Genomic DNA, 12,099 nt, shown 5'->3' with positions numbered 1-12,099 from the left:
TCAGTTAAATTTCACGTCTGTCGCACGTCATCTTCGTGGTGTAGCAATTTTAATGTCCAGTAGTGCATGATATAGCAGAGTTGACAGCAGTGCGGTCGTATTGTTTTATGTAGAGGCGGCGCGGGTGTCACAGGAGACGACGGACCGCCGTCCCCTGCGCCGCACTTCCCCTCTGGCCCCCGCCCTACTGCTGTGTCCGCCCCCTCCAGCCACCTGCTAAGCACCGTGTTTGTCCAAGCCGAGCGTCGTGCCAGTGCAACAACTCCGTCCGCGGCGCGGCTACCTGCCGGAGAATGGACGGCGGGGCGCCGTAACGCGCGCGGGTTTAGGAGGCGCAGGTGGCGGAGATGCGGTGCGTCGTACAGGTACGTTGCGGGCCGCAATACTCAGAGGCACTCCCGTATCCCGGATGCGAGCGTTGAGCGTCGTTCCTCGCCTCCCTAGTCCTTTCTACCCGAACACACTCGATGATGCGCTTTCTGTCGTTTTTTTTCCTGAGATTAAAATGTCTATTCGCTCGTAGGTGGAACTTTTGCTGCGAGACAAAATTATCGCTAATAACGAAGAGATTAATAAAGCGTAAACGCCGGCCGCTGTGGCCCAGCGGTTCTAGGCACTTAAGTCGGGAACCGCGTTGCTGCTACGGTCGCAGGTCCGAATCCTCCTGCCTCGGGCATGGATGTGTGTGATGTCTTTAGGTTAGTTAGGTTTAAATAGTTCTAAGTCTAGTGGACTCATGAACTCAGATGTTAAGTCCCATAGTGCTTAGACCCATTTCAACAATTTGAACCAAAGCGTAAACAATGAGCCACAAAGCAAAGATCATGTCTGTTATTTTGTTTCCTATGACGACATCGTACCAGTGTAGGCGCTTGCTCGTCATTGTTACGAACCATTTAACAGTCAAGTCATCAAAGAATAGAACTCCCGCTTGTCAAACAGATTCAAACGCCTAAATACTTTACAAATGAATTAATAATTATGATAAATACTTGACGTTAAGCTTGTAAGCGAAAATAGTTTACAAAAGGTTTGAAATTACGTTTGAAGTTCATCCGATAGTGTTAAGTCGCTGGATCACTATAGTCTGGGTGATTAGCGCTCAGGTTTAAGCGAAAGCTAGTTTTCCACACATATCGAAGTTTATGATGTGATACCTCCAGAGCTGTATGTCATAAAGTGATAATACACTGAAGAGCCGAAGAAACTGGTACACCTGCCTAATATCGTGTAGGGTCCCCGCGAGCACACAGAAGTGTCGCAACACGACGTGGCATGGACTCGACTAATGTCTGAAGTAGTGCTGCAGGGAACGGACACCATGAATCCTGCAGGGCTGTCCGTAAATCCGTAAGGGTATGACGGGATGGAGATATAACAAAACGTTCCAAGGCATTCCAGATATACTCAATAATGTTCATGTCTGTGGAGTTTGGTGGCCTACGGAAGTGTTTAAACTGAGAAGAGCGTTCCTGGAGCCACTCTGTAGCAATTCTGGACGTGTGGGGTGTCGCACTGTCCTGCTGACATTGCCCTGGTCCGTCGGAATACAAAATAGACACGAATGGATACAGGTGGTCAGACAGGATGCTTACGTGCGTGTCACTTGTCAGTCGTATCTAGACGTATCCGGGGTCCCATATCACTCCAACTGCACACGCCCCACACCATTACAGAGTCTCCACCAGCTTGTTCAGTCCCCTGCTGACATGCAGTGTCGATGGATGCTTGAGGTTGTCTCCATACCCGAACACACCCATCCGCTCGATACAATCTGAAACGAGACTCGTCCGGCCAGGCAATATGTTTCCAGTCATCAGCAGTCCAATGTAGATGTTGACGGGCCCGGGCGAGGCGTAAGCTTTGTGTCGTGCATTGATCAAGGATATATGGGTGGGGCTTCGGCTCCGAAAGTCCATATCGATGATTTTTCGTTGAATGGTTCGGACGCTGGCATTTGTTGATGGCCCAGCACTGAAATCTGCAGCAATTTGCGGAAGGGCTGCACTTCTGTCACGTTGAAAGATTCTCTTTAGTCGTCGTTGGTCCCGTTCTTGCAGGATCTTTTCCCGACCGCAACTATGTCAGAGATTTGATGTTTTACCGGATTCCTGATATTCACGGTACACTCGTGAAATGGTCGTACGGAAAAATCCCCAGTTGATCGCTACCTCGGGGATGCTGTGTCCCATTGTTCGTGCGCCGACTATAGCATCACATTCAGACTCACTTAAATATTGATACCTGCCATTGTAGCAGCAGTAACCGATCTAACAACTGCGCCAGACAGCAGTAACCGATCTAACAACTGCGCCAGACACTCGTCTTATACAGCTGTTGCCGACCGCAGCACTGTACTCTGCTATCTTACGTATCTCTGTATTTGAATACGCGTGCTTGTATTTGAATCGTGGGAGAAGCAGCTGAGTCAGTGTGTCAGTGGCTCGTAATTACTTTAAATCGAGTTGTTTCGGCGATCTGCTGTGTGTGGTTGTTTGGAAAGAAGGGTATGGTGTTGTACTGTTCACGGTTACAAGTAATTTCTTATTTATGCAAAGTAATTTTGCTTTAAATTGGTTCTGTGACGACAGTGCGAGGTAGGTGTTTACTGCATGACTTTAGCTTCGAATCGACACAGTTGTGTGCCCGCTTCATCTCTGACTTTTTGCACATTTTTATGGCAAACGCTTGATTTACATTAGCTTGGTATATGCAGGTCTACCAGAAGGTCAAAGTCGTTCGCTGTTAGAGTTATTTCGAGTTGAGTAACATTTCGGAAGTTTTTACTGCATTTCTTAGGTGTTTCAACTGTCAGCTGCTAGTTTCCGTACAGAGAGCATTGAAATGGAACCCCCTAGGGGGTCCACAACTCGTTTGTGGATACGTGCGTAGCGAGCACGGGACCCCCGAGCTAATGTGGCCCTCCTTCCTTTCCGGGCTGCATACCTTCCTTTTCCACATCCTTCCCTATCCCCCATCTTCGCCCCCCCCCCTCCCCTCACCACCGGCTCTGCTTCCCTTTCTCCCCCTCTGGGAGTATGTTTTGTGCCTACGTCCGGAGACGGACGCTCGAAAATGTAACACATTCTTCGCTTTCTCTGCTTGCACGTCTTCATCCTTCCTTTGTCCTTCTCTTTTCCTTACCTCTTCTCTTTACCCTTTTCTCCGCTGCGGCGTTTGAGACCTCTCTTCTTTCCTTTCCCTTTTTTTGTTTTTCCCTTTCTCTTTTTTCCTCCCTGTGTGTGTCTGAAGGCCGACCCACGCATTTTCATGCCTAGCCGGTGGCGGGGTAACACGTAACTCCCCGCCCCGGGTAAGGTAGGACACGTACGTACCCCCTGGTAACGGCCAGGCCCAGGTAGGGGTGATTACCCGAGCTGATACCTTCCGAAAGAGACGCCGGTAATCATGGGGGATTCTTCCGCAATGGTTCCCTTATCTTCCACTACGTCTGCTCACAAGCGTAAGTTCACTGAGTCTTAGCGACAGACGGTTCTTCCATCATTGCTACAGTTCCTTGTTGTTTCTCGGTCTGACGAAGGTCGCGACTTCTCCACGGTCAACCCTTTCATTATTCAGAAAGGTGTCGACGCAGTTGCAGGTCCTGTAAAGTCTTGTTCCAGATTACGGAATGGCACCTTGTTGTTAGAAACAGTGCCCTCCAGGCACAAAAATTGCTGCGTACTTCACTGCTACACACCTTCCCTGTCCGGGTGGAAGCGCACCGCACTTTAAACTCCTCACGTGGGGTCGTTTATACACGCTCTCTCGACGGATTGTCCGACGAGAAATTCAACACTACCTGTCTGACCAGGGCGTAACGGCTGTTCATAGAGTCATGAAAAGGGTTGACATGAACATCGTTCCAACCCGTACTGTCTTCTTGACATTTGACAGAGTTCAACTCCCATTGAACAGAAAAGCTGGCTATGAGATAATTTCCGTTCGCCCCTACGTCCCAAACCCTACACGTTTCTATTGGTGTCAGCGATTCAGTCATACCAGCCAGTCCTGTTCCAACCCGGCCAAATGTGTTACGTATGGCAAGGACGCCCATGAGGGTGCTTGTCCACCTCCATCCCCCCATTGCATCAACTGTATGGGTGACCACGCTGCTTCCTCTCGAGATTGCCCCATTTTTAAAGACGAAAAGATCATTCAGGAAACCAGAGTGAAGGAAAAGGTGTCGACCTTTGCTGCTCGAAAATTATTCGCCAGTCGAAAGCCCACTGTGCCTCAAACAGGAAAATACAGCACTGTCCTTGCCTCTCCTCGGCCAACAAAGGAGGCGGCCACACAGACTTTTGATCTCACCTTTAGTGACACGGTCGTCAGATCGGCCAGCGCAAAGATCGCCCGTTCAACCTCCCCACTTTCGCCTGCTCACTCTATGGCTCACCCTTCATCGGGTTCTGCTAAATCTCGATCCCAGAAGTCAGACACCCGGTTTTCCAAAAAAGAGCATACTCGTGAAGATTTTTTACGTACCCCAGCTTCACAACCATCGGTTCCTCCTTCATCTAAACATCATGTTTCCAAGAAGGCTAATAAGAAACCCTGTTCCTCTCCTTCTCCGCCACGGCGTGTCTCATCTACAGCACCACCTGGCGGTAACCGCCCTCGGCCGTCTTCTGTGTCGCCGAGGCGCACTGCTGGCGGCCGATCAACCGGCCGATCGCTGGTGGCAGGAGCTGCTCCTGAACAACCTATGGATCAGGATCTTCTGCCTTCGGCTGAGTGCCGTTCCACGCTGTCAGACGCAAGCTCTGAGCAGTCGTTGAGTTGACGGCAACCTTGATCACATTCTTCCATTTTCTGTCCACCCTATGTCCATTATCCATTGGAATATCCGCGGCATTCGAGCCAGTCGGGATGAATTGACGATCCTCTTACGATCCTACTCGCTGGTCATCTTCTGTCTTCAGGAAACAAAGCTGCGTCCCGACGACTGCTTTGTTTTCTCCCATTTTCAGTCAGTCCGATTTGATCTCCCCTCTGTTGAAGGCACTCCAGCACATGGAGGACTCATGATTCTTCTCCATGATACTCTCCATTATCACCCAATCCCCTTAAACACTTCCTTCCAAGCAGTCGCTGTCCGTCTTTCCCTTTCTGGTTACACCTTCTCTATTTGTACTGTATACATTCCATCGTCCACACCAATGGCACGAGCTGATCTCCCTCATCTTCATGGTCAGCTTCCGCCCCCCTATTTGCTGGTTGGGGACTTCAATGCCCACCACCCGCTTTGGGGATCTCCACATCCTTGTCCGCGTGGCTCACTATTGCTAGACGTCTTCCACCAAGCGGATCTTGTTTGCCTCAACACTGGGGACCCTACATTTCTGTCTGCCTCCACGACAAATTTCTCTCATTTGTACCTTTCGGTCGGTACTGTTCCGCTAGCTCGGCGCTTCGAATGGTTCGCCCTTGCTGATACACACTCGAGTGACCACTTTCCATGTGTCCTTCGATTGCAGCCACAACTGCCATATATGCGCCCGAGACGCTGGAAGTTTCCCCAAGCCGACTGGACATTTTTTTCGTCTCTAGCGACATTCGATGACCGTCACTTTCCTAGCGTCGACGATGAGGTCACTCATATTACAGACGTTATTCTTACAGCTGCGGAACGTTCAATACCTCGCACCTCCGAATTGCCCCGGCGCCCCCCAGTTCCTTGGTGGAACGAGGCATGCCGTGACGCAGTACGTGAGCGGCGACGTGCTCTTCGCGTTTTCAGACACCATCCTACTTTGGCCAACTGTATCCGCTAAAAGCAGTTTCGTGCGCGGTGCCGTCGCGTCATCCGCGATAGCAAGAAGGCAAGCTGGGACTTCTTTACTAGCTCATTTAACACCTTCACTCCCTCCTCGGAAGTTTGGAGTCGGATTCGACGGTTATCGGGCGCGCCTAGTTTCTCCCCGGTCTCTGGGCTCACTGTCGCGCATGATACATTAGTGGACCCCGTCGCAATTTCTAACTCATTGGGTCAACACTTTGCTGAGATTTCGAGCTCTTCAAATTACCCGCCAGCGTTTCTCCCGAAGAAACGTGCAGCGGAAGTGCGACCTCTTGCTTTCTCCTCTCAAAATCGCGAAAGCTACAATACTGTTTTCTCCATGTGGGAACTCCAACATGCACTCTCCTCTTCTCGCTCCTCCGCCCCAGGACCGGATGGTATCCACATCCAAATGTTACTGCATTTATCATACCATGGTCTGCGTTACCTCCTTCGCCTTTATAATCGAAGTTGGACCGACACTACTTTTCCCGGACGATGGCGGGAAGCTGTCGTCGTTCTTGTTCCGAAACCTGGAAAGGACAAACATCTCCCCTCTAGCTATCGCCCCATTTCTCTCACGAGTAGTGTATGGAAGATTTTGGAGCGTATGGTGAATTGCCGTTTAGTTTGGTGGCTGGAGTCCCGCAGTCTTTTAACACCTGCCCAATGCGGTTTCCGAAAGCATCGTTCTGCAGTTGACCATCTTGTTGCTCTCTCCACTTATATCATGAACAATTTTCTCCGGAAACGCCAAACAGTAGTAATATTTTTTGATCTGGAGAGAGCATACGATACCTGTTGGAGGACAGAGATCCTTCTCATTGTTCTCTTGGGGCTTTCGCGGTCGGTTGCCCCTTTTTCTTCGCGAATTTATGGCAGAGCGCACATTTAAAGTGCGGGTGAACACTACTCTCTCCCGTACTTTCTCCCAAGAAAACGGGGTACTCCAGGGCTCCGTGCTAAGTGTTGTACTGTTTGCCATTGCCATAAATCCAATTATGGATTGTCTCCTTCCTGATGTCTCGGGCTCCCTCTTTGTGGACGATTTTGCGATCTACTACAGCTCTCAACGGACCAGCCTCCTTGAACGACGTCTTCAAGGCTGTCTCGATCGCCTCCGCTCTTGGAGCATTGAAACAGGCTTCCGCTTTTCTCCCAGTAAGACCGTTTGTGTTAATTTTTGGCGTCGTACGGAGTTTCTTCCACCTTTCTTACATCTAGGACCTGTCAGCCTTCTGTTTTCGGACGTCGCTAAATTCTTGGGTCTTATGTTTGACAGAAAACTGTGCTGGTCCTCCCACGTTTCCTATCTTTCGGCTCGCTGTCTGCGAACCCTCAACACCCTCCGTGTCCTGAATGGTACCTCCTGGGGAGCGGACCGTGTGGTCCTTCTCCGCCTCTATCGCGCCTTAGTGAGCTCGAAATTGGACTATGGAAGCATAGTTTACTCCTCTGCTCGGCCGTCTATTCTTCGGCGTCTCGACTCTATCCACCACCGTGAATTACGTTTAGTGTCTGGAGCTTTTTACACCAGCCCTGTGGAAAGCCTTTATGCTGAGACTGCTGAACCTCCGCTGTCCAATCGGCGAGCTGTCCTTCTAAGTCGTTATGCTAGCCATTTGTCTTCCATGCCTGCTAATCCGGCCCATGACATTTTTTCGACGCCTCCTTGGTTTTAGGGTATGCAGGCCGCCCTTCCTCCCTACTACCACCGGGAGTCCGCTTCCGTCAACTGCTCCATTCTCTTTCCTTTCGCTTTCCTAAAACTTTCTTGACAACTTGGGGTACAACACCGCCTTGGCTCCGTCCCCGGACCTGCCTGCTCCGCGACCTTTGTCAGTTTCCCAAGGATGGTACCCCTTCACTTGTTTATCGTCGGGCATTTTCTGCTCTATGTGCACAAATGAAGGAAGCCACATTTATTTACACTGATGGCTCAAAAACATCGTTTGGTGTAGGGAGTGCGTATATTGTTGGCGACACCCCAAATCGATTTCGGCTTCCCGACCAGTGTTCGGTTTATACTGCGGAGCTTTACGCTGTTCTCCAGGCTGTCCAATACATCCGTCGCCATCAGCGGATACAGTATGTTATCTGTACAGATTCTCTCAGTTCTCTCCTCAGTCTCCAAGCTCTCTACCCTGTCCACCCTCTGGTCCACCGGATTCAGGACTGTCTGCGCTTGCTCCACCTGGGGGGCGTCTCGGTGGCGTTCCTCTGGCTCCCAGGACACGTTGGTATCTGTGGAAATGAGGCGGCCGATATAGCGGCCAAGGCTGCAGTCTCTCTTCTTCGGCCAGCTATTCGCACGATTCCCTTCGCCGATCTACGGAGTGTTTTATGTCGTCGTGTTGTTCTTTTATGGCACGCACATTGGTCGACACTTCCCCATAATAAATTGCGGGACGTGAAAGCTCTTCCCTGTGCTTGGACCTCTTCCTCCCAAACGCGTCGTCGGGAGGAGGTAATTTTAACTAGACTCCGGATAGGGCACTGTCTTTTTAGCCATCGGCATCTTTTAAGCGGCGATCCTCCCCCACTCTGTCCCCACTGCTCTCAGCTGTGGACGGTAAGACACCTTTTACTTGAGTGCCCCTATTTTACTCCGTTACGCGCCCTTCTGTAGCTGTCGCCTGATATATCGTCCATTTTAGCAGATGACATGCGCTCAGCCGATCGCGTTCTCGAGTTTATTAGTGCCAGTGAGATGACGTCAGTCATTTGAAGCTCTTTTTGGGGACAACCAACCCCTTTCTGTAGTGTTTTTTTAAGCTTTCCTTCTGCTTTTAGTTTCTCCAATTTTTTGAGTTATGTTCACATTGCTGCTGGTTTCCATTTTCGTTTTTTCCCTTTTCCTAAGTCATAGACCGGGCCCTAATGACCATAGCAGTTCTGCGCCCTAAAAAGAAAAGAAAAAAAAGAGAACTGAAATGGAAACCAGACTGTAAAAGAAAACATTGTGGATCTTTTTAAAGTTGGTAGGCCTCCGACAGAGGCCCTTTTGGCTTGTCCGGACAGGAGGGGGGCACCGCAGTGTGGATGGTGTGTCCCACTCGTATTTGCTGGACGTTTGGGCTCAGTTCGAAGCGGGACTCACCACTGAAGACAACTGTGCTGCAGTCGATGCGATTCCGGGGCGAAGAGTGTCTGGGGACGCGTCGGACAGCGTGGGATACCAGCCCGACTGCCTCCCGCCATACGGCCCGACGCGACGGCCAGGAGGGATGGTCCGGGGTGCCGTGTCCTTTCGTAGCAGCAACCATTTGGTTGTCCTCCGCGGCACCCTTGCAGTAAAGCGGTACGTCGGCGATGTTCTACACCTCGTTTGGGTGCCGTTCATGGCAAGCCATCTTGGGCTTACATTTCATCAAGAAGATGCTAACCTGCACACGGCGAGAGTTCCTACTGCTTCTTTCTATGTTTTCCACACCCTATCTCAGCCAGCGAGGTCGCCGAAACTCCCTGGAACTGAGAACGTTTGGAGTATTATGGGCAGGGTCAGCCAACCAGCTCAGGATTTTGAGGATTTTACGCGCCAGTTGGACAGAATTTGGCAGAGGGCCACAGGTGAACCAATACGTTATTGACTTGCTCAATTTGTGAAGCACTTTCTCTTGAATAAACCATCTAGTTTTTCTGAAACTGTAATAACTACTCGCACACCCAGCAATCTTTCTCAAACGATTTTACGGAAACTATTAGGGTAAAAATATTTCAATCTTATTTTACTTATAGCTTTATATGTCACATTCGTGATGATATGGTGATCATTTTTCGTTAATGGTCATAGTTATTGTGATATTTACATGAAAGTAAGACACTGCGCGAAATTCGGAAAAGTGTGCAATGAAAAACAGAGGTCGCTATAATTTTGCATTTGGTGCGTATTACATAGTACGTTGTTGCGTATGAAATTTAGCTAACGTATTGTGTTTGTCTTCAGACGTGGGTAGGGGTATCTATATGTCACCAAACTCGAGAATTTTGATCTGATGTAGCAAACTCATTTGCGATCGCGCCGCGCCAGCAATAAAGCCAGAGTGAAATATTGACAACGTTCCTCATATTTCATAAACAATTTCAGGCATCAAAATTAGATTTTGGCAAATGATAACACTCAAAGAGGAGAGTATTTTCCCATATGGTTATCATGTCAAACTCCATTATTCCAGTAACTACAGACTTTTTCGGTGAAAGAGTGTAATTTTTAAGGGCCATCTACAGCTGGTGAAACGACAAATGCAATGCGTTTTGGAACAACATAAGTGAAGACGTTGCACTTCTTTTTGTACCGAGGATGTGCTTTTTCATAAGCTACTGACTTTTTTCTCAGTTCCTCACTTAATTAACTTAATAAACCACTGTTCCACAATTCTATCGCAATTGCGTCTGTACAACATGTCAGTGAGGTGAGACAGTGTAAACTTCACTGTGTTTTGACCAAAGAAGCAAATTTTGACGGGGCAACCAGAGAAATGTGTAGGTTTTACTCATAATTCACCACTCATGACACTTCTCTGATGAAAGTTACAAATGGTCAACAAGTCAGGCGAAAATAAATCGCTGCATTTTCGGGGGAAATCTTTTTAGATACTAACGAAAGCAGTGGTGACAGTAGATCTTTTTATATGGTCACCATGCAAGTCTGGGAGTGGAGGGGCCCCAATTAAAATAAAAAAAAATTTGAGCGTAGGCGTCCCTTTAGAACGGCACTTCCCCTCCAGCACTCGCCCCCCCCCCCCCCCCCCCCACCCCCACCACTTCCACATTCCCCACACTTCTCCAGCCCACTGCCCATCTAGTGGCCAAGGCATTTTGCACACACTGTACACACTATGGTGGGTATGTAGATAACTGCAGTTGCACCTCTCTGTGACAGAGCAGCCAACAGAGTGCATTAGTGTTGGTATATTGCAACAGGGTTGTGCGTCTCCACGACCTGTGTGCGAGACGCTGAGGTACTGCCGTGGTTGGCGGGATCCCCAGACGTCTCACCTGTGGGACCAGCTCAGACGTAGCTCTGTTCCACTGTATCCAGGATATCAAGGACCAGCTAGAATAGCTGTGGGGCCAGGTTGCTTCAGAGTGGGTGCAACAACTTCGTGAGATCCTTCCAAAATGAAGCAGTGCAGGCACCCACGTCAGAATGAGTGGAATGTCAAACTGATAACTGTGCTCATACTGCAAACTTTGACTCGATTTTGTAATCACTGAAGTAACATTACTTGCAATCTCAATTCGAGAAGTTCCATTTCATTTCTTCCTTACCTTATGTGTGCTTCATTTTTTTGGCAGCCCATCTATATAATCATCAGCACTACCAAACAGTTTGCTAACGCTGCTGTTTTCTGCAGCACTGTTGGACGATCGTAAGGAAAGGCAGAAAGACTTGTACATAATTTCAACTTCATGCAATCAGTGTGAGCTCTTTTTAAATCCACACATCTACACATAAAATAAATATAGGTGTATGTACATATGTATATATGCACGTTCCACATTTTCCCCTTTACACCTCACTGTCTGGAAAGAATCGTTTTGGGGGTAAGAAGCACCTACCTATCAAAGGGGCGGGGGTGAAAAAGAAGTGTAGCCCACGACGCTTTCTGTATTGTTCCTGCCTGGATTCAATGAAACATAATTTCTTAGAGCGAATCACGGATCGATGAGGATCCTAGTCGACAATGTGGGACAGTGCAGTATACTTTATGCAAATTAGGGCTGACGGTATCTAATGTTCATCTACATTTACTCTAAGATAAAGCAAGCTGTGTTTCACACCAATGGCTTTTCCTGAATCTGTGCTAATTCTTTGAGAAAAACTTTATTTCCTCCAGGAACGATGTAATAAAGGTTTGGAATATGATTATAAACGATTGCAGATCACGCCCTAGGAACGCGCAACAAACTGATGTCAGCGATATTGGTATGTAACTGCGCGAATGCGAACTTTTATATTTTTTGTGAACAGTGGTGATGTGCGCTCTTTTCTGTTCACTATCCTAGATATTTTCTCTAAATACAAGCCAGAAAATGGACTAATTACGCAACGTATTCAGTGAATTTCGTAAGACCTGATGCACTCAGCACTTCGGATAGTATAAATTGTGTTCTGCCATCCTGAGAGTGTGTTGCAGTGTATCTCGTTCGCAAATGAGGCCAACCTGACTCTGTGAAGATGTCTTACCTAACTGTGGAAATTATTGTAAGCTTCACAGACTGCCCTTCTTACCGATACACGGACTGCCACAAGTTTTCTCTGCATTCTGTTTTGTAGCAAGAATATAGCAATCTGTTTCCACATATTTCTCCGT

General features: G+C 48.5%; 1 protein-coding gene across 1 annotated transcript in view; it reads left to right on the top strand.

Moving 5' to 3' along the window:
• Positions 1–266: 266 nt before the first annotated feature.
• LOC124550712 (Na(+)/H(+) exchange regulatory cofactor NHE-RF1-like) overlaps positions 267–12,099 on the top strand; it is a 677,275-nt gene continuing 665,442 nt past the window's right edge. The window contains exon 1 of the mRNA XM_047125433.1: positions 267–365. Coding sequence (XP_046981389.1) covers positions 348–365 — 18 coding nt within the window. The 5' untranslated portion in view covers positions 267–347. The remainder of the gene's footprint in view (positions 366–12,099) is intronic.

The sequence above is a fragment of the Schistocerca americana genome, chromosome 9, assembly GCF_021461395.2.
Source record: "Schistocerca americana isolate TAMUIC-IGC-003095 chromosome 9, iqSchAmer2.1, whole genome shotgun sequence".
NCBI classification, from domain to species: domain Eukaryota; kingdom Metazoa; phylum Arthropoda; class Insecta; order Orthoptera; family Acrididae; genus Schistocerca; species Schistocerca americana.
The sequence above is the reverse complement of the archived record's forward strand: the minus strand, read 5'-3'. Positions and strand labels throughout refer to the sequence as shown.